Genomic DNA, 27,843 nt, shown 5'->3' with positions numbered 1-27,843 from the left:
GGGATAATTATTCAGGGAAGAGGGATAAGAAACATCAAATTATTCTGAATGTTACAGGATTTGAAGAGGCCCCATATGTCTAGAAAGCAGATTTGGATGCATCCACTTAGAGTGTGTGTGGTGTTCATTTGTTTTTAATAAATGTTTTACATTTTAAAATGGCACTGAATTACACATTAAAAAAAATCTATGAACAAATAGCAACAAAAATAGCACTTATGTTCTTTTATATTTTTTAGATGAGGGAATGAGGCACCACATTCAAAATAATAAAGTCAAATAAAATGATCCACTTTTTCATCTTCAAAATGTTGTACAAACATTAACTAACTAATCCTCACGACTCCTCTGTGAGGTATCTAAGTAATTATTGTTACATTTTAAAGCTGGAGGAGCAGAGGCAGTGAGATTAAAGGACTTGGCCAAGTCCATTAAGGGAAGTTAGTGGGGTCCGATGGGATATGAACGCAAGAGCCCCTGGATCACATGCTTGTGCTCAGAACACCTCATTCCATTTATACTAGTAATACCACCGGGTTAAACCTTTATTGTTACTACGCAAATAAGAATAAATGATTTGTGAGGAACTTTACCGACACAATAGTCTCTGTTCCAAAGAATTTGGTATAGTTAACAGTTACAAAAAGAAAGTTATTTGCAGCTGAATCATATATAGCCTGCAGAGTACTCTGTGGCCTACATTTTTAAGTGATTAGTGATTTTGGATGCCTTGATTCTTATATGCCCCACTTAAGACACCTCAAACTCCTATAAGATGTCTCAAATTGGGTGCCTAAAAACTGAAGCACCCAAAAACCACTGGTCATTTTGGAAAATTTAGATGTTAATATTCCTGAAAAAATTCTGTTAAGGAGGCATCAAGACAGAAAATCATTGGATTTCTTGGATGCTATTACCCTAGATTCTGCCATCAATGGTATGCCTACCTATTGGACAGCAAGTAATAGCCAATCATTGCTGTGAAAGACTCATGAATCCGAGGGTCAGAGAATATGTACGGTTTTCAATTATCCCCACATCTAATCAATTCTGTGGTTCACAAAATGCAACAATATTTGAAAACACAAAGAGCACTAGTATATAAAAAACTCAGTGTACTTGAAAAATAAAGAATTGCCCAAAAAAAGGGTCTGGCACAAAGCCAACTGAAGTCAGTGGAGGTCAAGCCCTAATTACCTATTGGTTGCTGGACACCTTTTGTTTGGTACTGCATGTATTACTTCCAAAGTGGCTATGTAGTGAATCAGATAATGGAAAAGATGTAGATTACAGCCCAAATTCACTGACTTTAATGGAGTTACTCCAATGATGGCCATACCCAATACATTAATTTAGACTGTTTACAGGAGCCAGGCTAATAAAAATGTTTCTCTTTTCCCACTTCAAAGTTTTGATGCCACGTTCTTGTCATTATATTATGCTTAGGGCCCTACCAAATTCATGCTCCATTTTGGTCAATTTCACGGCTATAGGATTTTTGAAATAAAGCAGACCCTCGCTAGAACGCGTGTCTTTATAGCGCGAATTTGGTTATAGCATGGGACCGCACATGGATCCCAAATTTAATTACCTTCATTGGAATCCATGGTAACGCGGTCCCCACTATAACGAGGTCCCCGCATTAATGCGGGACCGCACATGGATCCAAAACCCCACATTCTAGCGGGGGTCTGGTATAGTAAATTTCATGATTTCAGCTATTTAAATCTGAAATTTCATGGTGCTGTAACTGTAGGGGTCCTGGCGCAAAACAGAGTTATGGAGGGGTCACAAGGTTATGGTGGGGGGTGGGAGGGTTGTGGTATTGCTACCTTTACTTCTGCGCTGCTGCTGGCGGGGTGCTGCCTTCAGAGCTGGATGCCCAGCCAACAGTCACCGCTCTCCGGCTGCCAAGCTCTGAAGGCAGTGCAGACGTAAAGGTGGCAATATCGCGACCCCGCCCTAAAATAACCTTGTGACCCCCCTGCAACTCCCTTTTGGGTGGACCCCCAATTTGAGAAACGCTGGTCTCCCCCATGAAATCTACTATACAGATTTCATGGGGGGAGACCAGATTTCACGGTCTGTGACACGTTTTTCACAGCCATGAATTTGGTAGGGCCCTAATTATGCTCTGTCATCTGCAGTTATCCCCTAATACAAACATACTCTATGAAGTGAAAAGCAAGGAAAACAGTGATGTAACTCCAGATGAGAGATAATTGTAACCCAGATGAAAATACAACTACACTACCTCCACTTCAAATCTAAATACAAAAAATTGTAAATTTCTATATTAAAATATAAAACATAAAATATGAAGAGAGATGTGGGCAAGAAAGATACCAAAAAAGATTGAGGACCACTTACTTTAGTCCATGCTGTGGTTTCTAAACCAGCTTTCAAACAAACAGTAACCACAACATACTGTGGAAAGAAAGAAACGGAGGAAATATATTATATTCAGCATGTATATCCCACACCTAACTGTTTAACTTTCCCCCTTCTAAAAATAACAATACTTTTATTTATATGCTGTCCATCCCCAAAGGCCTCTGGGCACCTAACAGAACTAAAACCATAATTTTTACACAATATTGTTCAGTAAATTTCTGAAAGAGGGAATGAAAAAGAAAAGACAAAACATTTATACACACACACACACACACACACACACGGTGTAATTCTAATCTCACTCATACACCTACTGATGTATACCAGTGTCTGATTGGAAGCAACTCTACTATTCAGCAAAATTGCTAAGATATAAATGCTAAGAACTTACGGTATAAACGATGTTTCCAACAAATAAATAGTCTGGTCCTTGGCCATTTGTGAACACTGCATCTGAAAGAGAGATAACAAAGCTTATCATCATATTTGATAATCAGTGTATCAATAGAATGGAATAAAAGGAGAGAATTTCAAAGACAAAGATTTTCAATAACGTGCTTGAAAAAATCTCTCCTGAATTTGTCTTTGTAGAGTGCCTTTCATACTCTATGCTTCTCAAAGCACTTTAAAAAAGCAATATGTTAGAAATTGGTAATGCAGTGTTGTGTTTATATGCTCAGAAATAGCACTTTATAGGCTCAGAAATAGCACAGTAACAACCTTAGTTGTTAAAAACTATTTTAGTGAGAGAATGAATGTTTGCCAGGCACTAACAAACAAATTGTCTAGAAGAGCTAAGGAATTTTCTGTGTCACTCTGTGCTGCATATTGACACCTCTAATATTTTTTTAAATTTGATATTCCTTCAAAGTCAATAGTTTTTAAACATAAAATGATTTGTAGCCAAATGAGGTTGGTAGTGGATACATGTAACACCTAAAACATCTTAATGGGTGTTAATGTATCAACTGACCAGCATTCAGTCTTAGACACCCTTTCTCCTGGCAGAAAGCGTGCAGAAGGGAGTGAGTACAGGTTGATCTATCACCTGAAAGTGCCAAGCTTAGCAATACTTCAAGTGTCCATTTAGTCATTCTTAGCACTTGCCAAGTTAAAATAGAGGTCTATGAAAGAACACATGACAGCCACATGAATGCCAAATGGACTCATAATTATTGGAACCTTCAAGCATTACCCAAGCATGAGCACCATTTATGTTTTCATAGGTTTCAAGATGTCTGCTAGAGAAGTATACAAGACTGGAGTTGGAACAGACCTATGATAAAACCTTGGGCCTGAGCCTATAAACGCTTATAATCTTGGCATAGTGCTTATGACCTTGAGTGGTTTCACTTTTTGAATTTATGTGCAGGACTGGACTTCATATTAGCAAACTGGGATCATTTACTGATATGGCTTGTAGTCTTACATTGAACATGGATCTTCATTCAAGCAGAAGCAGCAGCTTTTTTCAGCTTTCCGACAGAGTTCTGCTGATATAGCTCTGTCCTGCTCGTCAATACCCTCAATTTTCAAACCTTAACCCTCTCCTGAGTAGGAGCTGCCAATCATGCCTACTTTAATTATTCCAAATTGTAGTTAGGCGGAGAACTGTTCATTAAAGGCGAAGGCCTGCTTTCACCTGTGAACTAAACAGCATTTGAACTTAGATTTTTGTAGGTAAAAGTACATTTGCAATCACCTACTGTCCAACCAGTGTAGTTACACTGACCATCCAGTTTGGATTTGCTGCTCAATAATTATATTGAAGTGGTACTGGACATGGCTGCAAAATCCTACCTTAATGCCTCAAAGTGGCGCAGCAGTGACCCTGGCTTGTCTGACAGCGAGGACAGCGGAGTGTATTCTTCAGTAGGTTCAACCATGCTATTAAGGTGTCAGACTACCAACCCAGGGAGAGGACATCTGTCCTCCTTCTTGAGGTTGGGTGCTAGCTAAGTTGAGGAGGTAAACTCGCCACTGACAGCATAGCCAGTGGGTGGATGAAGAAATGGCTAAAACAACATGAATAAATGGGTCCCAGCTCCCCATGCGCGCCTTGATCCGTTCTATGACAGTAGTCAGGAGTTCAGTTGATGAGAGGCTGTTAAGAATCTTAGGAGCCAGAAAAAGGACTGCCCTTTCAGTGTGCACCTATTACTGCAGGACACTGATGAGAGGCAATTTGATCAACCATCTAATGGAGGAGAAGGCAAGGACAGCCTGAGGAAACCTTGGTCTCTGCGAAACACAATGAAGAAAGGAGATGGAAGTGAAGTGGAGAGAAAAAAGTACCATCAAGTTGGGAAAAGGAGAAGGCGCAAGAACCGTTGGAGGAATCGGCTTAATCACCAACAAGGAATGGTCTTCAAAAATCATCTCCAGCAAGTTCAAGTCATCACGCATTGGAGTGCCACACCTCCAACAGAACAAGAACAGCACCCTCAAGATTACTCAGAATTATGCTCCCACAAGCACAAGCGAAGATGCCGATGTGGAAGAATTCTACCAGGAGCTCGAGGAAACCCTCGCTCAAAAATCCACATATACTATTGCGAAGGGAGATTTCAGTGCCAAAGTTGGAAGAGGGAAAGAAGGTGAAAAATTAATTGGAAGGTATGGCACTAGTGAACAGAATCCACGAGGAGAGTGACTGGCAACTCTGGCGGATACTAAAGAAATGTTCATTGATAACACCTAGAAGAAGGCCAAGAAGGTGGACATGAATCGTGCCCAATGCGAAGAACAAGAACAAGATTGATTATATTCTGATCAATAAGCGATGCATTATACAAGACATCTCAGTAGTGCCATCATTTAACACCGGTAGTGACCATCACTTGCTCAGAGCACGGCTCAACTTCAACGAAAAGGTGGAGAAGAAAACACTACAGATGGCAAATCAGAGACAGCGGCCAAAAATATTTGACAAGGCAATCTTGAAAGCGAATATTTCTAAAGAAGACTGGAGTCTTATAGATAATGGTGATGAGGATTATAAAAACTTCACTGATAAGTTGAGGCAATGCATGAAATTAGCCAAGAAAGAAAGACTGAAAAGAGCGAAAGGAAGAATCTCAGAGGAAACACGGAACTTGCTAGAGAAGCAGAGGAATATGAAGCAAAATGATGTTGACAAACTTGATTACTCCCTCCTCTGCAAGTTGATAAGAAGAAGACTAAAGGAGGACTTTGAGAAGTACCAAAATGAAAGGCTCTTAAAGATGGCTGAAGATCACAGAAGCCTCAAAAAATGCAAAAGGGAACTGACACTGTACAGGTCAACAATAATGGCGTTGAAGAACAGGGACAGAAAACCAGTAATTGACAGAACAGGGATGGAAGTGGTCTGCAAAGATTTCTACACCGAACTGTTCACGTCTCAGATAAATGTCCCAGTAACCAACACTTCAACAGACCAATGAGCATGTACTCCCAGTTCTTGTCAGAGAAGTTCAACATGCAGTTCACAAAATGAAGGAAGGAAAAGCCCCAGGTAAAGATGGACTGACAATCGAAATAAGAGCTGGGGGCCAAGACCTCTGGGAAACCCTTGTTCAGAGGTTTAGCTGTTACTTGGAAATGCAGAAGATACCATCTAGCTGGAAGGAGGCCAACACCATTCTGCTGTACAAGAAGGGCGACCACGAAGATCTACACAACTATTGTTCAATATGCCTGCTCTCACATGTCTACAAGCTGTTCACCAAAATAATAACAAACCAACTCTCACAAAGTCTGGCCAAGCAGCAGCCAAGAGAGCAGGCAGGCTTTAGAAGGAATTTCAGCCCAATGGATCATATATCTTCACTATAAACCAGCTATTGGAACTCTCACGGGAATACAAATCCCCTTTATGCATTGTCTTCATCGACAGTATAGAGATCAATGCAATGTTGAAAGCACATTGACACAAACGATATCAAACTATTAAAGGAAGCAAATTCTGACTGCACAACAGATATAACCTTGTTTGATATTCCCCTTCGCATCCCAGTTAAGAAAGGTGTGAAACAAGGAGACAGTTTCACCGAAACTCTTCACAGCCTGCCTCAAAATGGTAATGAGGCAGATAAGGTGGAAGGGTGGAATCAACATCAACGGAGAGCAGTTAAACCATCTCAGATTCACGGATGATATTGTGTTGATCGCCGAAAATACTATCAAACTACAGAAAATGCCGCGAGAACTCAACCCAAAAAGCAGCCAAGTCGGACTGAAAATTAACTGCTCCAAAACGAAATTTATGTGGTCTGACACCTTACCAAAAGCCCAAATAACAAGCAAGGGAGAACAAATAGAAGAAGTTGAGCCATAAATCTATTTAGGCCAAGAAATTAACAAGCGGCATGATCAGGAAGGTGAACTCTCGCAAAGAAAGAAAGCAGGTTGGTGCACATTCAATTCTATCAAGGATGTCCTCCAAGGAAACATCAACAAGGCAACACGTGCCAACCTCTTCAACGCAACAGTACTGCCAGCAATGTTGTATGGCAGCGAAACACGGGTACTGACGAAGACAGAGGAGCAGCAACTATCTGTCATGGAGACGGTGATGGAAAGAAGAATTCTGGGAATTTCAATCTGTGACCGAGTTCCCAATGAAGTGATCAGACAGCAATGTGGAGTGTAGGACATTGTTGTTGAGAGCAGGCATCGTAAAATGCGATGGGCCGGGCATATAGCGAAGCTCACTGACAATCGATGGACTGCAGCTGTTCCCGTGGGTACCACTTGGCAACTAAAACGACCACTTGACTGACCTCCAAAGAGATAGGAAGATTTTATTGTGAAAAGACATGGCTGCACATGGAAAAGGAAGGCCAGGATACGAGAAGAATGGAAGACGTGTTGTGATCAGCACAATCTATACGAGGGCTGAAGGACCAATTGATTAAGGTGATCAAGGTGAAGGTACTGGACAAATGATGGGGGTCAGAACTGTAACTTACTTTTCCCCCTCGGAATCCTTTAGCCTAGGCCTTGCCGTTTGGCATCCCTGGCTGCTGAGAGAGATAAAAGGTATTTACTGAAAGTGTGGTGTGATTTAAAACTGCTTCCTAGCCAGTATGGATGGGAGCTTGTTTGGTTTCTTGTCATAGAAATCTGTAATCACCTTATCTCTTCTATTATCTCCAGTGCAACTTAACAATGCCAATAGAGGCTTACTTTAGTGTCTGCTGCTTAGGTTTGTGGTGAAATTTGTCTATGTTTGGCCATATTGGTTGTCATGGATCTAATGTAATCTGGCCTAGTTACTCTGTACTTATAGTACAGTGTCATGGGAAACACTTAAGTTCAGATATCTAAGTACTTTCTAGATTTTTTTAAATATTCTAACATTATACTGCATTCCATGACCTCATTCTTTGGGAAGTCAGTGGCCCTGCAAAGAAAGTCCTTTCTGTTAATAAGAAAGAATCTGAAGATCTGCAGGAAACAACTATCTTTAGGGATATGCATTCACTGTCTATATGCAGCCTTTAACCTAAGGAACTCAAGTGGGTAAAGAACATCCCAATGTGAATGAAACATTTTTGTCTGAAGCTTTAAAAACACTTTTTACTCCAACATAAAGAAAGTTGAAAACTTTATATTCGCCCCTCTTTGGAGAATAAAAGGAACTGTCTATACTCACATTTAGCATAATTTTTCAGAAATTAAATTATTAATATTGGAGAAGAATGAGCATCATAATCTATTTCATTTGTTGACACCTAAAAGGGCACTTTAAGAGAATATTTGTATTTAAGATAATAGTTAGGGACAGATCAAGAAGTTAAGGAAAAAAATATAAACAAACAAAAGTTTCTTAATTGTAATGTCTGGACAGATCAATCTAAAACAGAATTTAGAGAGGAGCTGTTTATTTTAACCCAATAATAGTACTGGTTGTTACGCATGATAAGATATGAGTAATCCTATTTCTTGAGTCAGGTAATAAGTAGACTGTAAGAGTTTGTCTTGTGCATGTATACTCCTGAGGGCATTCTGTGCCAAAAAATTAAAAATTCTGTGCACAATATTGCAAAATTCTGCAAAATGTACTTGTCAAATAAATGTGGAGGCTCCAGCATGGCATTGGGGAGCTTAGATCACTGGCTGCATAGAGGTGGGAGATCACTCTGCAGCTCCCCTCCCACCCCCCAGGACACGGACTCAGCGGTGAGGCTGCATCCAACCCTGACCCAGCGCAAAGACTGGGCCTGCCCCAGAAACACCCCAGGGCCCTGCCCCTCCGTGCCTGGTGCACCAGGTGTGGGCAGGCAGGCTCAGCAATGCATGATCCAAGTGTGGAGGGGCTTAGTGTGGGGGGATCCAGGTGTGAGTTGAGAGGGCTCTGTGTGGGGCAATCTGGATGCAATCTCAGTAGGGGATCTGAGTGCAGGTGGGATTTGGATGCACAGGGGCTTGTTGTGGGGTTCTGGGTGCCATGGTAATGAGACTCTGCAGGAGGGTCCAGATGAAGGTGGAGGCTCAGCGGGGAGGGGCAGTCTGGATGTGGGGAGGATAGAGCTCAGCAGGGGGATCTGGGGTGCTCAGTGGGGGGTTCCAGTTGCTGGTGAAGTGGAGCTCAGTGGAGTGGGGATCCATGTGAAGCTGGTTGGGGCTCGGTAGGGTGGCAATCTGGGTGCGGGTGGCTTGTCGGGGTGGTCCAGGTGCAGGGGGAGTGGGGCTCATCGGGGGGGTTCTGGGTGGGGGGGGGATGAGGCTCGGTGGGAGGGTCTGGGTATGAGGGGGTCTGGATGCATAGGGGTTGGGCAGATGGGGTATCAATTCACTGTACAGTGATCCCTCCCCCTGCAGCTGAGGAGCAATGGGTGCAGGAAGCGGGGGAGGAGTTTGCAGAGCTTCCTACAGCCGGGGGAGAAATCTGGGGGTGGGTCTGACATGGCCCCGGATGCTGTGCAGGGGGAGAGGAAGTCCTGTCCTCACCAGCCCAGCTGGGACTAGCTGCTGAACCCAGCACAGGGTAGGAGCCACCAGCCAGGTCTTCTCCAGTCCCGTCCCCTGCCCCACAGTGACCTACCTCTCTGCCGGCTGCCCTGAGCACCGGAAACATACTGCAGCGGAGGGTCATCTGACCACTCTTGTGGCTTCCTTTTGCTTCCCTGTCAGAAAGTCATTTTTCTGCGGGGAAGAAAAGAAATCTATGGGGGACATAAATTCTGTGCATGCGCAGTGGCACAGAATTCCCCCAGGAGTAATGTTTCTAACTCTGAACCTGACCCAGCTTCCACTTAAGTGAACAGAAGCCCTTCCATTGACTTCAGTGGGAGTTGGTTGGGTCACTCTTGGAATTACTCTGCATTTTGTAGGCAATTTGGGAAGAGTCTATTGTAGAATTTAAAAGGCCCAACAAATATAAAGCAAAAGGCTTCCCTATTGTAAAGATATAAAACTCACTATATGAACACTGTACAAGTATGTGACATGAGGAATGAAAATATTTGAAAAGGAAAGAAAACTGAAGATTTTGTGTGTGTGCCTGAACCCATGTTTTATTTCAGAACCTTCAGAAGACATAAGTGTGTGACTGAAAGAGGCTTACTAAAAATTACGTATGGAAGTCACTATATGGAAGATATCCATGTCAAATGCAAGAAGAGTGGCTTCCAAAGGTCAGCGTTGATAAATGGTCAAGGCTAGAAGCTATAACCGGTCCGACTGTCTATCATCATTAGTTTTCTTAGAACCAGTTGTGACCTCCAGCTCTGCAAACACATTGGCACTGGGAAGACTGAATGCTACTTGCTGACATTTGAAATAAAGAAGCAGTTACCATGTTCCAGCACTTTCAGTGGAAACCAGAAAAGAATGATGGAGTGGATCAAGGCGTTGATGCAGTGACCCCAGAAAACCTGAGGGAAAACAAACCAAGCAAGTCAGGAGTCCGCCAAAAATCTTGATCTCTCTCTAACTCCCAACAAATGCTTCATTGTGAAATTTACTGGCAGAGTGTAATGTTTCTCCTAAACTGCAATACTTGAACTTTTCTGAAATATATTTCCTCATCCACTTTTTACGTAATTTCTGTGCTATCACCAGACAACTCTGCTTCAATTGAAGGATTTTTTAAATACAGTATGTCAGATTATACTAGGGCAAAGATACTACCCCCAAAAATCTTCATCAGAATATGAGCAGGTGGATTCACCTTTGCTTAATCGCTCAAATTATCATGATGATAGACAGGACTATTAATGCAATGAAACAGTTACTTTATTTTCTTTTAATGGAGAAAAGTACTTTTTGTACCCCACAATGTTCCATTTAAAAGTCTTATGTTTCTCATATGTCAGAGGTTTGCATATTCTGCAATTTTGTTCTTTGAAATCTTAGAATCCCTCTGACAAAACAAACCTAGGACCTTGCTTTGTTTCAAGAGTATATTTAATTACTCATTAAAAAAACCCAGAACATCAAATGGTGAAATTTCTTAGCACAAAGAGGTCAGTAAATCAACGAAACAGAAAGTGTAGGATATTCTCCAAAATATTAAAAGAAAATACAAGAGTGTAACTTTATCTGCAAAATTCGTAACCCTCTGCAATGACAGGAAGAATAAAATCATCCTAACTTAAGAAAAACTTTAAAAAGAGATTTAGCAAGGCTGGCAGGTAGGATTATGGCAGCATTTCAATATGAAACTCAAAAACCAGGCACAGCTCATCCAGCTTCTCTGAAAGATGCAGACAGGCCATATACTGCTAGGTAGAGTCAGCTATGAGTTGCAAAATTCATATTCAGTTATGGGCCCGAATCTGAACATCCCCAAAATTTGGATGGACTTCAGGACTATCATTCTAGTTCAGGCCTCTCTTCTAGTCAGTACTCTTCTAGTCAGAAACAGCAAATTATTTTCAAAAGAACACAACATTTTAGGAAGCAAGGACAACCCTGATTTCAAGGGAGTTATGCTGGCATAAAACTGAATGAGGCCTTTAACACTGAAAAAAACAAGACTTAAAAATATAATGCTAATATTTTTCTTTTAATTTTTTTAAAAAATAAAACATTTCCTGTTACCCTCGTGTTGAACCCATCTGCATTTTGAGTAATTTTGTAGAGCTGGGGAAATCTAAGCATGCTGTCTTGAGTACATGATCGTTCAAAGATTCCCAGAGTGAAGGGTGGCAATGCTGTGAAAATCTACAAAGAAAACAAACAGTAATTAAAAAACACCTATTAACTTTATAAGTAGGTCCAAGATAATATTTGAGATCTAGGGTGAAATTCTGGTGCCACTGAAGTCAATGGCAAAACTCCCATTGAGTTCAGTTGGGACAGAACCTCATCCCTAGAGTGTAATTTGACATAATTTTCAATCAAACCAAAACCTGAAATGCAGTGATTCATAATTCTTATTATTGATTGTACTTAACCTAAGCACAAAAAGAAGCCAGAAAAGGTAGTTCTTACTCTTGCTGTTAACTAATAACCTGAGCATCAGTATTTCATGTCATATTATTAGACAACTAGCCTAGTTACATTAAAATGTATCTAAAGCCTGAAAAAGAAAGGCTGGCATGTACATTATGGAAAAGATTTGAGGTAAGTTGGTTCAAACATAGCTGCAACTGGAGCTGTGAAAGTATTTCATTTGTTTTACTAAAGCAAAGATTATAAAGACATTAGTGCAAGTAAATGTGGAAATCAGACAAAAACTTCTAAAAAATAAAGAACATTCTAGATTCTGTTATTTCTGGCCTTCTGTGGTGTCTAAGCGAGGCATGAACCTTGATAGGAGTATGCCAACTCAGACTGAATCCAGACAAAAAAGAAGTGATATTGCTAGGTCAGAGGAACATCTAGAGAAAGAAACAGAGACCAGCATTTTGTTTCTATTTTGTTTCTGCTTTTTCACATGAGTTTTTGGAGGAAAGATCTGTTTATGAGATATTTGGAGTTCAGAACTTTGTCTAGTAATTACTGTTCTGCACCTATATACTTTTTGATAGCAGCTACAGACAATGTTTACACTGAATGAAATAAATATGGACGTATTATTATTTGTATTGCATTAAAACCCAAGGGCCCCAGTCAGGATCAGGATCCTGTTTGTGCTACGAAGGGCACAGACTCATAGGATTCTCATCCACCACAGACATTTCTGTGTGATCTGGGGAAAGTCACTGAGGGTATGTCTACAGTGCATCTGTGGCTGGCCCAGGCCAGCTGACTTGGGCTAACGGGGATCAGGCTAAGGGGCTGTTTAATTGCAGTGCAGACATTTTGGCTTGGGGTGGAGCCTGGGTTCTGAGACCCCACGAGGTGGGAGGGTATCAGAACCCAGCCTCCAGCCCAAACCAGAACATCTACACCACAATTAAACAGTCCCATAGCCCGAGCTCAAGTCAGTCATGAGTGTTGAACTGCAGTGTAGACATAGGATCAGATTTAAAGGTATTTAGGCCAGGGAGGTCAGACTAGATGATCTGGTGGTCCTTCTGGTCTTAAACTCTATGAGTCTATGACCTAAAAATGTGGATAGGACTCAGTGGGGCTGTCAAAAATGCCTAGGGACTTGACTCCTACTGGGAGTTAGGCACCTAGTGGGATTTTTAAAAATGCTAAATTCCCGATAACGGGAGTTAGGTACCTAGGAGATTTTGAAAATCCACCACGGCATCTATCTGCACCTTTAGGCTCCTAAATACCTTTCCAAATCTCACCCTTCAGATTTCTGCACCTCAGTTCTCCAACTCTAAAACGGGACATGGTATGAGATGATGAGTCATCCCTGAACAAAAGCCTGATTAAGCCACATTAGAATGGCCACACTGGGACAGACCAATGATCCATCTAGCCCAGGATCCTGTCTTCCAACAGTGGCCGGTGCCAAGTGCTTCAGAGGATGTGAGCAGAACAAGGTAATTTATCACGTGATCCACCCCTTGTTGTCCAGTCCCAGCTTCTGGCAGTCAGAGGTTTGAGTCCCTGACCACCTTGACTAATGGAGACTAATGAACCCATCTTCCATTAACTTATCTAATTCTTTTCTGAACCCAGTTATACTCTCCTGCTTTACAACATCCCCTGGCAACAAGTTCCACCAGCTGACTGTGCGTTGTGTGAAGAAGTACTTCCTTATGTTTGTTTTAAACCTGCTGCCTACTAATTTCATTGGGTGACCCCTGGTTCTTGTGTTATGTGAAGGGATAAATAATTCCTTATTCACTTTCTCCATACCGTTCATGATTTTATAGGCCTCCATTATCTCCCCTGAGTCATTCCTGTGCTAGGCTTCAGCCACTCCACAAGCCAGGAGCTAGTCTGGTGATTCTCAGGGCAGATATATAAGCCTCATGGGAGAAACAGCAGCTCAGTCTGTCCAACATCAGTTCATGGCTTGGAACTCTCCCCTGCCTGAAAGTGGTGACTGACTGCACATGCCTTAGCCTGCTCTAGCCCTGCCCTTGCTCCGGCCTTGCTCCTAGCGCTACTTTTGCTTTGTTCTTAATCCACTCTTGACTCCTGAGTCTGGCTCTGACCTATGGTTCCGGTTCCTGGCCTGGCTGACACTGCACCAACCACTAGACCAGACTGCCTCTGCTCCAACCACTAGGCCTGACCCTCCACATCTCAGTTTCTGAGTTTGGGCAGACTGTGCTATCAGGCCCAGTGGCCAAAATGGTTTTTCTATGCCTATAAGTGCCCCCTTACAGTCAAAATGAAATCTGCAGGCACTTCTGCCATTGAGATGGCAGAGCTAGTTCAAACCACCAGAACCAGTGGCCCAGCTATAATGGGAAAATACCTTCCTGCACTCATGTCCCAGCAGTCCTGGGCCCCTCTCACCATTAGCCACGATAGCCCAGGACCTAGGCCTGAAGATCCACTAGCAGAGAGATCTGAATTCTGCTGGGACTTTCAGGAGTTTCTCAATCAATGTCACCTATTGTTCCTGTTTCGTCCAGTGATGTACCTGAATGACCAAACCGAATGACCAACTATATTGTTGAGGAGGATGAAAGTCTCGGGGAAGGAGAACATCAAGCGGGAGCAGAGGAAAGTAATTCCATAGTTGGGACCCTCCTTCCAGATGATGTCACGGTATCCTCTCACACTGAGGATACCTCTCTGGGGGAGTGGACCCCTGTTATTAGTAAGAGACAGGTAATAGTAATGGGGGATTCGATTATTAGACATGTAGATAGTTGGTTTGTGATGACTGGAAGATCTGCATGGTGAATTGTCTGCCAGGTGTGAAGGTTGCAGACCTCTCAAGACACCAAGATAGACTTATATGCTGTGCTGGGGAGGAGCCAATGATCATGGTACATGTAGGTTCCAGTAACATAGGGAAAAGTAGGAGAGAAGTCCTGGAGGTCGTATGTAGGCTGATAGGTAAGAAACTCAAGTCCAGGATGGGCTCCACCTAAACCAAAATGGAACCAGATTGCTGAAATGTTAAATTAAAAAGATCATAGAGGAGTTTTTCAACTAAGGGCTGGGAGAAAGCTGACAGGTGCAGAGGAGCACACAGTTCGGACAGCTACATCCCTTAGGGGAGGATTTATTAAAGGGGATATTCTATATCCTGGTAAAGAGGAGACGACAGAGGTTGATAAATTACAGGTAGGAACTGAAGAGAAACAGACAAACAAAAAAGAGTCCTGTTCAATTACATCATACAAAGGCAGACAACTAAATACTGACAAATTTTATAAGTGCTTGTCTACAAACACAAGAAGTCTAAATAGTAAGATGGGTAAACTTGAGTGCCTGGTATTAAGAGGATACCACCATTTTGGACGCTTAAACTATGCACACACACAAATTTGGCCAAAAAAAGTAAGAGGACTAAAAAAATGCCACCTTGACTAAGCAGAGTAAAAGAGGTGGTTAGAAACAAAAAGACATCCTTTGAAGTTAAACCCTAGTGAGGAAAATAGAAAGGAACAAACTCTGGCGAGTCAAGTGTAAAAGTATAATTAGGCAGGCCAAAAAAGAATTTGAAGAACAACTGGCAAAAGACACTAAAACTAATAGTAACATTTTTACAAGTACATCAGAAGCAGGAAGCCTGCCAAACATTCAGTGGGGGCACTCAAGGAATACAAGGCTGTTACAGAGAGGCTAAATTCATTCTTGGAACTCTCCCCTGTCTGATAGTGATGACAAACTCCATCCACAAGCCTTACCTTGCTCCAACCCTGTTCTTGCTCCAGCCTAGCTTCCAACCCTATTCTTGCCTTGTTCCAAACCCGCTCTTGAGTCCAGGTCCAACCTCAGACTTCGGATCCTGGCTCAGATGCCACCACGCCAAGCACTACACCAGACTGCCACTACTTCCACCATTAGGTCCCACCCTCCACATTTCGTTTTTGACAAATAGTACCTCACCAAGGTGTTGTGAGGAAAAATACATTAAAGATTGTGAAGTGCTCATACACTATGGTGATAGGGAGCATATAAATAGAAAGATTAGATATGGTCTCTTATGCACCAAAGGGTTTACAATCTAATTAAAGGCAAGGCTTAGGTGAGTGGAGGTAGGAATCAGGGAGGGAGAATGAATATAACAATAACATGGTCACATAATTCCCTAGGTTAACAATGTGCATCGCCTGATTCTTCTGAGGCATTTCAAGTATTGAGGTTTTTAAATGATCACATCTAAAAATTCCCTATTAAGCCACAGCCCCTTGTGCAGCTCCCTTAATATTTGCTTCTACCACCACTCTGGATGAAAAAGGTGACCCAGATTTTGCCTACTGTTTGATTTATTTATTTTGAAGGGCTTTATACAGTCTAACCAACTACTCCTCTATCTAGCATTATTAGTGCCTTTTAAAAACTACAAACTCTCCCCATTCTCCTTAGGACAACAGACCCCCTCTTTTTACATTTTCATTTTTTTATTTCAATTTCTAGAAATCATTAAAAAAACCTCCTATATAATTAATTTTTTTTTAATTAATGGAGATATCCTATCTCCTAGAACTGGAAGAGACCTTGAAAGGTCATTGAGTCCAGCCCCCTGCCTTCACTAGCAGGACCAAGTACTGATTTTGCCCCAGATCCCCAAGTGGCCCCCTCAAAGATTGAACTCACAACCCTAGGTTCAGCAGGCCAATGCTCAAACCACTGAGCTATCCCTCCCCCCAGCTGTAGGCACCTTTAACATACCAAAAAAATATCAAATAAATTTGACAACATGTGGGGCTCAGAGACCACTAAGCCCTCAAGGGTTATCCAACTCTCCCTGCTGCATCCAGGGGCAGGGATGGGTCCATGCAGCAGTAAACTACAAGAAGTGCGAAAATCCTGTTCCCCTGCTCAGTTAATTACCTACCCGCTTACCCACCCCTCTTGCACCCAACAGTCAATCTCCCAATGTCATGAAACAGCTCATAGTCCAGAATTGCTGACATTATGGGGTTCCTGATGCTGCTGGGAGGAGGGGTTTCTGGGGGGCATGTGCCCCCAAAGTTTTGGCTCTATGGGGCTGGGAGTAAAATGGGCTCAGCTAGCACCCACCCCCAACACCTTGTGCTACTGACAGCTGTGGCTGTGGGCACTGTTGCTAGGCCTCTCCTTTTTGAAGGATGCTCGGTCTTCTCAAAGGAACACTCAGCTCCAGAACTACTGTGGATGGCTCAACCCCACATTGTGGTCCTGAGAAGGGAGAGGGATTGCTAGGGCCATGTACCTTCAGATCCTGGCCTGTGTCAGAGGGAGACTCTGAAGCACCTTGGGCAGGTCAATTGGGCTTAATTCGGGCAAACCTTACTCACAATGAAAAGCACTCAGGCATGTGAATAGTTTTGTTGAAGTCAAAAGGATTACTCCCATGAGTAACGGCTATTCAATGTGGGTAAGTGTTGCAGAATTGGGCCCTTAATTTCTCTGTGCCTAAACCTCCTCCTCTGTACCATCGTGACAATCATACCTACTTTACACAGGTCCTCGGAGACTTAATTCATTTGCTGAGTGTGTTGAGAGCCTTGGATGGAAGATACTATAAATTCAAAGTTTTATTATAATATAGCCTAAAATTATACTCTCTCTCCTTCATCTTCACCCATTTTCTAAACTGTCAGTTTCATGCTAGGAAATTAATTTCTAATCCAATTTTCTACAGTTCAGCTAACAATCTCTGATTAGATGTAGTTTTATTTATTATCTTTACAAAATCTCTTGCTTGTATGCTGGATTGTGATTCCTGCCAGCAATGCATACTATGTCTGGAGAGTTTAGGTGAAGATTCAGTTCCACACAGGGCTGGATATTAGCGGGGATCAGTAATTGCAAGCACATTTTCTACATGAATGATGTAATCTTTTAAATTAGTCATAAAGCAACAGGCCAGATGGCTGCAATGGCAGCACTCTCATATGGGATATGAGAGCCAAAACTAAGGCCACTAGTCTAATGCGCTCCATGAAGATTCCACGCTATAGGATGGATTTAGGGTGTCTTCAGGGATTTTTGGTATTTCCCAAGTTTTCTGCAGTGTTTACGTTTTCACTTTAAAAAAAGATCTTTTAGCCCATCTGGTTATGGCTATGCAAGGCCTGAATTCTGGTTCTACCAACCTTTCCCACACTAAGTAACACTGTAATGGGACTACTTACATAGGGGCTGGAACTAGAGGGGGTGGGGGGTGCTGCCGCACCCCTGGCTTGAAGTGGTTTCCATTGTATACAGGGTTTACTGTTTGGTTCCATGGCTCTCAGCACCCCCACTATACAAATTGTTCCAGCAGCACCCCTGACTACTTATGAAGAAGTAAAGGATTATTCAGCATTGGTGAGAGTAGCAGAATAGTGCCCCACAGTGATATCCTAAAGCCTAATCCCTTTGAGTTATTGAGTGCCTCCAGCACTCTGCAGGATTCGGTCTTTAGTGACCCTGGAATATATAGACATAATGAAACAATAGCTTTAGGATTAGACTGAACTGCCATTCATCTGAAGAGAACTAACCAAAATGTTAATTCTGAGACCTAATAACAGTAATCAAAGGCAATATGGTTCACTACTTCTTCATTGCTTTCAGCAGCAGTAGCCAGTTAAAGTGCTTTAATTCAGGGTAGTTGGATTAATCTGAAAAGAGATCATGTTAAAAGATTTATAGATGCAAATATGTGAATTGAAGAGATGGAGTGGGGTGCTTTAGGAAAACTTCAAGATCTCTGAGTGAGGGTGATGCAAAGAACTGAGAGAATGTAAAATCTCTGGCCTAAAATCTCCTCTTATTTGACATTGGGTTGTGTGGGATTATAATTTTTAAATTTTGAAACAAGTCCTGGTCAAATAAAAAGTAAACTTTACGTAAAACTATTCATTAATGATATAAACCGTTTATTTGATGACTTTTGGTGTTTTCACATATTTGGAGTAAATTTGTTTTTAAAAATCCCAAAGATTTCCAAAAAAACTCAACACACAATGGGGAAATTTCACACGTGTTGGCAAAAGTTCCTGCAGTTTCCCAGTTGCCTTAGTCTAGCTTTGTGGATCCAGGCACCAGACTAGATGTAACTAATAATGTCACTAGTAGATGTCAGTGAATTGATAGACCAAGTTTCTATAAAACCAGGGAACAGAATAAATCTTTAATATTAATTGTGGAAGATAAATGCCTAAAAATGGCCTCCCATGGATGAAAACGATAAGGGGCTTTAGAAGCTACCATAATACAATAATGAATAAAGGACAAAATGTCCAAAAACATGATACAAGACAAATACATATTTATGTTGACTAAGAAAAAAGAAGAAAAATAAAAATGTTTAAATATAAAAAATAGTCTGAAATACTTTGAACAATTTGAATTGCATAAACATACAGAGATCTAATGAAAGCATATTATTAAGATAAAAGTGCTAATATTTTCAAGGCACTATTCCAAATACATTTGCTGTGATTAAAAATAAACATCCAGGATCTTTTGCATCTACAGTCTAGGGCAGATCAACAAAGGCCCTAAAAATGTGTTTGTACTTCATAATATGTATGCAGATGGATGGCTGAGATAAACTGCACAGACATAAACAACAATGGAATGTCACTGAGGTTCTGCATACCATCAAGCCGAGACATGGAATACTTACCACATTGTATAGGCCGATGCACCATCGCTCAAATAAAATCTGCCCAGAAAATCCATTAACAAATGCAAACCAAAGCTGAAACAGAAGAAAGTTACACAAAACTTTAGATCAATATTGCGCTGAATGAATATATTGAACAGGAGAGAAGGGTGTGGAATGTGGACCACCATCTGAAGACAGCTGCTTACTGTGCTCTAAAAATAATTATCAGCAGTGTCCCACAGTTGTTTCTTTTAAAGTCCTGCATTTTAAATAGTGCTACAGAACTGCTTATTTAAGTTAGGTCACTAAGTTGATGGAGCAATTTGTAGTATTTGCATCATTGCACTAAAAAAAAAGATCCCTAAAACTATTTATAGACTACCGACAAATTGTTAATGTGTGCAAAGTTAACAGCTATCCTGGTTTCCATGACAGCTTGGTAAACATGTTCTGAAGTCTGTAATGTCCCATTTGACACTATCTGGATAAAAACAGCACCACTGAAATTCTAGGAAAGTCTTAGAAACTACTGCAACCAGAATGCTATGTTGCCTTGCAAGTTCTGCTTAAAAATGGTGAGAAGCCAGCTTCCTTGACCTTACTTCTCACATTGCTCAACCAGCTTGTTGACATGTTTAAGTACATATCCCAGGTGCAATGCACAGAGCAGGTGAGGGGGGAAAAAAACATGAGAGATGAAGAAGCATTCAAATTCTCTAATTTCCATAAGCAACACCTCCATTCCATCAGGGCTTCCACTAGCCAATACTCTCCTGGCCTCACATTGAGAACCCACCATACACAAAACCAGCAGAAACCTGCCTCTCCAAGAGCATCCCAGCATCAGAACCCACCCACTGCTTTCATGACTAAAGGACTGTGGGTAGAATTGCAAAAAGATTGAGACTGTATTTCCAACAAGATATCATAGCTGATTCGGGCGACTCAGGTGGAGAAAGTCTGAGAACCTCTTCTCTTGAGATGAAACAAATACAGCTAATTTTCTGAAACATATTCCCAGATCTTTGGCAGTGGGGATCCAGGTTCCTTTTCTACAGTTCAAAGTTCAGAATACAGCAGTTCATCTGCCTCCTCAGCAACACAAGCATCCCAGTGCTCTGCTCAGTTCTCTGGAACCCCAATTAACAGAGTCAACTTCAAGGCTTTGGTAACAAGACTGGAAGCTCTCCATGACATTAGCCCAGGCTACTTAAGGAATCATCATGGTCTCTGAGACCATAACCTCCCATGACAACTACAGTCCTTTGGAAAAAATGGAAATGTCAGCCTCCTGTGCAAATGAGAGACAGGGCTTTCTCTGCAGCTGGCCCATGACTAAGGCACTCACTTCTTGCGGGGAAAAAATACATAGCTCATTTGTTTGATTTAGATTTCCCACAATAAAAAAATTCTTGCCAACAAGGGGAGGAAGGAAAACATAAAATCCTGTGAAATATTTAACTTACAAGATGCTACAATGCCATGAGGACCAATATAGGATAGATAGACAGACAGACAAACAAAAAGTAACAGATTTTCCATTTAGAAGACAAGCACCTGACCACTATTACTAACTGCTTCTTACCTAACAATACTGGTCCCTGCAAGATTTTTTAAATCCTCACTAGAAAGATTACGTAGTATCACTGATTAGTTAGACAACTTAGTAGAAAATTGATGTGACTCTTTCAAACCTCTTCCCCTTGAAAAGTTTGTCTCTGACTTTGCTATACAAATAACATTTGTAGCATTTTATTAAGTTTCTCGGACTAAATGTTATAAGTTACAGGCGCTAGACATTTTAGAGGAAAAATCAAAATCTTCTGAAACCTCAAGTATCTTTTATTGAAATAATCATATGTTGGATAATCAAATGCACTTGTTTCAAAGGAAATACTATTTAGATGGGCAAGAATGAACAAAAACACAGATTTAAAAAAAATATTTTGGTACTTTAAAATCCAAACTTGACAGTTTTCCTTTTAGCAGGATCCATACAGTAAAACTGAAGCAAAATGAGAACATGCTGTATTTTCAATGCTTACACAAGCTTACTTGCATTACACTCTTTCTACACATGAGATGGAGTTGTATGGCTATGACATACTATAAAATAATGGTTATGCTTGTCTTTTGCAGGGTTTCACACTAGCAAATGCCAATCAACACAACAAGAATCCACGGTCTATTTCCTTAATATCTTAATGTCAAGGAACACAAATCATGGAGTCTCAGTGTAAAATAATATACAAATATATTTATTATGAAGCTGACATAAGCCATAAATTGTCATGTGTAGTTTGTTAAATACTATTTGTTTTTACAGACTATGTATTACTTTTTGAGGTTATGGAAAAAAATCCTCTGTCTTAATGTTCTTATTAACAAGAAATACTAAATACAATTGAAGCTGTGCAAGCCACAAGTACCCATGCTTGACTCAGACTTGGTGAGTCGCTAGGAAAACTTGCCAAGTCTGCCTGGCTTGCCAAGCTCCTGGGGTTTGCACTGCTTGAGTATAGTCTTGCTAGGAGCAAATGGACCAAATGTTATTAAATGGCTTTTCTGGAAAAGAAACATTCTTTTCAATTTAACTATTGCCTGACTGCCAAAACGGTTGGAACACCTTATTTATAATTCAGCTATAAAAAAAAATATGTCCATGGAACATATGAAGTCTGACTTCAATGCAAGGAAATTCATGACTGAAAACTAAGACTGAAAATCCAGGCTGACACACTATTATTACCTTACTTTATTATGGTTAATACTGCAGAGATCTGAGATCTCTAGGTAATATTATGTACTATCTTTCGCAGTATCCAAAAATGGAGCACGTTTGGAAAAATGGAGCATGTTAAAGACAGAGACACAGTCCATAGTTTCGGCCTTTAAGCGTGGTTGCATTCTTTATATGTAATGACCCTCATTTTTGAAAAACTCAGTGCTAACTGTACGTGGGCACTTGCACACTACGAAGTCAGACAACCACCTCATTGTAGAGGTCACTGAATAGCTGACAGATGTAACAACTTTGCCGATACTGATTTGAGCTTGATGCAAGCTGGTAATCTAAAGGGGAAAAGCTCAATATTCCATTACCAATATCCTGAGCCACACAGTCTATCCACCTGGCTTTAGAATGTATTTTAAGAAAAGAGCAAGTGACATTTTCAGAAAATGTTCCCACTCCAGTAAGTTTGAAGGCAATTTTAATTGCATTTTATTGCTTTATGCATAATTATTACTTCAACATTAATGCTTGCAACAGTAGGAACTAATTTATTTAAGTGCTCTAAGGCAATGGGATAGCAAATCATCTATTCTAAATGTGTATATTTATGATGTCTTGATAATAGACAACTTAACGAGTACTAGAAATGTTTTCCCAATCCTGCTAAGGGGCATGGAAAGCTAATATAATCAGGGTATCAACAATTGCCACAGGCACCAATTACAGCCAGATGCCTTTACTAAATAGAGATGAGTTAAATTCTCAAAATATCCTCTCTTAACACACACATTTTGCATGCTCTTACCAAATAAGCTCATTTACAGTTTGCCTAATAAAGCAGGTTTATGTATCTCATATGCAATTCATTAATAATGTATCCTGATTAAAATCCTCTTTGTTCCAGATGTATCTCTCAATGCAAGGCTCTAATTCCTGCTCAAGCGCACATAGCCCTAATATAATCCCTTCATTAGAGTATATATGGCACCAATTTATAATATAGCTAGAGAAACTCTTTAATAAGATTTGACAGAGTAGGCCTGGCTTCCTGAAATTCACTTGACTTACCAAGGAATGTTTTTTTGCTATTTTTCTTTGCTTATTAACTGTTAAAAAGAGAAAGAAAATTGTTTTTCTTTCAGTAGTAGAAAAACAATTTTTTTCTAACCCAACCCACCCTAAGCAGATATCATTTAAAATTAAAGGCCTCTATAACCTTTTCTGCCAATTTCCCAATTATTCCAAGTTTTAATCTGATTTTTTCTTTTAAATTATTAAGAATTATACAGCAAGAGTTGGTCAGATAAATAGCTTATAAGGATATAGAAGCAATCTCAATAGTAGATGTTTCCTAAATTTTAACGCTAATATATTTAAAAAATCCTGAACAGATGTTATTCCTTCTATTGTTGTCTTAATTTGAAGGCTACAACAGTTGATATTTTAGTATACTGGAATTACAAAAATGTACCATTTTGGTCTTTCATTCCTCTCTAATTATACAGAAAGAGACACCCTGAAATTTATTTTTTCCCCTCGAACATATTGCTTCTATGCCTTCTCTTCAAAACATGAGCATTGAACAGTGTAAAGATCTGGGGCCTATCATCATGGAAGACGTGCACTCACCCCCAAAACCTCATAGAAGTCAATGGGAGTTATATGCCCACATGCAAGGAGATGATCAAGCCTCTGAAGACTCTGCTACTCACCTATGCTATTACGTCTCATTATTATCAAATTGTGATGGTGCCCAACAGCACAGTCAGGATCAGGGCCCCACTGTATGAGACATGACCCCTGCCCAAAAGAGTTCACAATGTAATTCAAGATGAGGTGCAAAAAGTCAGTGTAATAGCAGAAGGGAAGGAGGGAAGATGGACAAGGATAACAGAAATGAGATACCAGTTACATAAATTAGCTATTAGCACAGTCCCCACTGGTTTTCTACCCAGATGTTATCACTAGGTAGCACTCTGGCCTCTTGGTTAAAAGGCATCATGCCAGGGTACTGTACCCACTGTTGACAATAGAGTACTCAGGGATGTTATCTTGTTAGAGAGGCTAGCTAAGAGGAAGTATTAAACTAAAGTCCCTTCTGGTCATCTCTGGTAGCACTTTTTCAAAAACTGGATAACCCTCCAAGATCCTAATCAACATTCCTTCTCTTAATAAAAGCAGGTTATAACAAACAAAGGGGTGTTTGAGCTATGCAACTGAGTGCCCAATGACTCCATTTGCCTAAACTGAGCCAAATTTTCTAACTCGGGCATGTAAGCAAGATGTCCATATGATGCATTTAAGTGCTCAAATCAGCATTTAGGTACTCTGGATATGGCCTGAGCATAACCTTGTCCTGAAAGAATACGGGGGGATAGGAGGATTGTGTCATTAGGGCTGCTATTTCTCCTATTCTCCTAGCTGAGAACATAAGAACATAAGAAAGGCCGTACCGGGTCAGACCAAAGGTCCATCCAGCCCAGTATCCTGTCTACCGACAGTGGCCAATGCCAGGTGCCCCAGAGGGAGTGAACCTAACAGGCAATGATCAAGTGATCTCTCTCCTGCCATCCATCTCCATCCTCTGACAGACAGAGGCTAGGGACACCATTCCTTACCCGTCCTGGCTAATAGCCATTAATGGACTTAACCACCATGAATTTATCCAGCAACAGAGGGTCCTGTGGCACCTTTAAGACTAACAGAAGTATTGGGAGCATAACCTTTCGTGGGTAAGAACCTCACTTCTTCAGATGCAAGTGCATCTGAAGAAGTGAGGTTCTTATCCACGAAAGCTTATGCTCCCAATACTTCTGTTAGTCTTAAAGGTGCCACAGGACCCTCTGTTGCTTTTTACAGATTCAGACTAACACGGCTACCCCTCTGATACATGAATTTATCCAGTTCTCTTTTAAACTCTGTTATAGTCCTAGCCTTCACAACCTTCTCAGGTAAGGAGTTCCACAAGTTGACTGTGCGCTGCGTGAAGAAGAACTTCCTTTTATTTGTTTTAAACCTGCTGCCTATTAATTTCATTTGATGACCCCTAGTTCTTGTATTATGGGAATAAGTAAACAACTTTTCCTTATCCACTTTCTCCACATTACTCATGATTTTATATACCTCTATCATATCCCCCCTTAGTCTCCTCTTTTCCAAGCAGAAGAGTCCTAGCCTCTTTAATCTCTCCTCATATGGGACCCGTTCCAAACCCTTAATCATTTTAGTTGCCCTTTTCTGAACCTTTTCTAGTGCCAGTATATCTTTTTTCAGATGAGGAGACCACATCTGTACGCAGTATTCGAGATGAGGGCATACCATCGATTTATATAAGGGCAATAATATATTCTCAGTCTTATTCTCTATCCCCTTTTTAATGATTCCTATCAGGAAGGTCGTGGTGATTGCTATCAGGAAGGTCGTTTTCATTGAGAGGTATGTAAGTGAACAAGTGGCCATGGGTTCAAAGGGAGGTCTGGCCAGTCCTTTCAATACCAGGTTTAGGTCCCACATGGGGATAGGGAGTCACGGTTATGGGAAAATATTTACTACAGCCCGAGGAATCTTTTTGTGGTTGGGTGTGATAGCACTGAGTACCCCTCTACTGGCTGGTGGAAGGCTGCTATAGCTGCCAGGTGGACTCAGAGAGCTGAGAGAGAGTCCCAATCTTTTCAGGGTCAGTACATAGTCTAAGATCTGTGGGAGAGCCATACATATTGGGGAGATTTGTTTGGAAGTACATTAAATGTGGAACCGGGACCATTTTTTGCAGGTAAGTATGGCATGCTGAGGACTTGCTACTGTGTAGTAATACTCTTGTACCTCCTTCGAGCAGGAGTTCTCTATGTGTTGGAACCATGAAGTATCCATGCTTTGAGGCAAAGAATCCCCAGATTGGGATGTAGGGTGCATCCTCTGTTTTGCAAGAAGAGGTATGGAGTGGATTGGAGAGAGATCGGTGAGCATGTCACAACCTGTGACAGGTAAGGGTACCAGGTCTGTCTCGGCCAAGTGGGAGTGATCAGTATGATGTGTGCACCTTATTTTATTTTCAATAGGGCTTTCAACAGTAGGGGAAAGGGAGGAAAGGCATAGAGGATGTCCCTGTCCCGAGGAGGAGGAAAGTATCATCCAGGTAGTGTTGTCCTATCCCTGCTCTCGAGCAGTAGTGTGGACATTTTCTATTCAGGTGAGTGGCGAACAGGTCTGTGATCAGTGTCCCCCACCACTTGAATAGGTTGTGAAGTACTGCTGGGTCTATCTCCCACTCGTGGTCATGTGGGAATTTGTGACTGAGACTGTCTGAGTTTTGTGTGCCTGGGAGGTAAGCCGGGGATAGTGTGCTGTTGTGGAAGATACATCAGTTCCATAGTCTCATCACTTTCACACAGAGGGAGGACTCCCTCTTGTTGATTTATGTAGTACATACAGGCTATGTTATCTGTTAGGACTCTCGTGTGTGATCCTTTGAACAGCAGGACGAAATGGGTGCAGGCATTCCTGACCACCCTTAACTCAAGGAGGTAGATGTGAAGGAATGACCACCTGCCTCGTGTTGTGAGGCCATTTAGATGCGCACTCCACCCTATGAGCTGAACCACATCTGGAGGCATCACGTGTGAAGCCTGGCATGAGGTATTACTGCTGTGCCCGCTGCCATATGCCTCAAGAGTTGGAGGCAGTGTCTGGCTGATATTTGTGGGCTGTTTTGAATGGTCTCTATGAGTGTGGCCAAGAAGAGGAATTTGTGTTGAGGTAGGGGAGCTCTGGCTTGTAACGAGTCAAGGTCGGTGCCTATGAATTCCAGGTGCTGCACTGGAAGGAAGGTTGATTTCTGGGCATTGATCTGTAGGCCTAGTTCTGTGAACAATTCTACTGCAGCTTTGGTGACTTGGTGAGCCTCTTGGAGAGACCAGGCTCTGAGGAGGCAATGGTCCAGACAAGGTAAATCATGATCCCTTGGGAGCGTAAGTGCGCGGCCACTACTGAGAAAACCTGTACTGGTGGTGGTCTTGTCCCAGAGTGAATCTGAGAAATTGCCTGTGAGTCAGTAGGACTGAGATACGGAAGTAGGCATCCTGAAGGTCGAGGGCCAAAAACCAGTCTCCCTATTCCAACACTGAAATGATCATTGCTAGAATGACCATCTTGAATTTTTGAGCTCTGACAAACTTGTTGAGAGCTCTGAGGTCTAGTATGGGTCTCCATCCTCTTTTCTTCTTGGGTATTAGGAAATAGCAAGAGTAGAACTCTTTGCCTCGTAGATGGTGAGGTACTGGTTCTATGGCTCCTAACTGAAGGAGATGATCTACCTCTTATCATAATAAACTCTTGTGAGAAGGGTCCCTGAAGAGGGACGGGGAAGGGTGTTGTGGAGGGGGCAGGGAGGTAAAACGGATAGAGTGAACAATCTCTAAGCCCATCAGTCCAATGTTATGCATTCCCAGGTGCTCTGGAACGTTGCCAGATGGTAGCCAAATGGGTGGATAGTTGTGGTCAGTTGTAGCAGTTGGGAAAAGTGGTCTATCAACGTCTCAACCAACACATCAAAATTGGTGCTTGGAAGTGGATGGCTGGGACGTGGAGGATTGTGGGCCAAATGGTTTACATCTCGTGAACTTAGTTTTCTTTCTCTGTGGCTTGTAGTAGTGCTGAGTCGGGTATTGGG

The 27,843-nt window shown here is 41.5% G+C and overlaps 1 protein-coding gene across 2 annotated transcripts in view; it reads right to left on the bottom strand.

The window, feature by feature from the left end:
* ATP8A2 (ATPase phospholipid transporting 8A2) overlaps positions 1–27,843 on the bottom strand; it is a 633,600-nt gene that overhangs the window by 152,564 nt on the left and 453,193 nt on the right. For both annotated transcript variants that reach the window (XM_054015410.1, XM_054015411.1), the window contains exons 28-32: positions 19,460–19,534; positions 11,425–11,547; positions 10,178–10,256; positions 2,786–2,847; positions 2,371–2,427 (exon numbers count right to left, since the gene is read on the bottom strand). In XM_054015410.1, the coding sequence (XP_053871385.1) occupies positions 2,371–2,427; positions 2,786–2,847; positions 10,178–10,256; positions 11,425–11,547; positions 19,460–19,534 (396 nt within the window). The remainder of the gene's footprint in view (positions 1–2,370; positions 2,428–2,785; positions 2,848–10,177; positions 10,257–11,424; positions 11,548–19,459; positions 19,535–27,843) is intronic.

This window comes from Malaclemys terrapin, chromosome 1 (genome assembly GCF_027887155.1).
Source record: "Malaclemys terrapin pileata isolate rMalTer1 chromosome 1, rMalTer1.hap1, whole genome shotgun sequence".
Taxonomy (NCBI): domain Eukaryota; kingdom Metazoa; phylum Chordata; order Testudines; family Emydidae; genus Malaclemys; species Malaclemys terrapin.
Note: the sequence above shows the minus strand (reverse complement) of the source record. Positions and strands in the feature narration are given on the sequence as shown.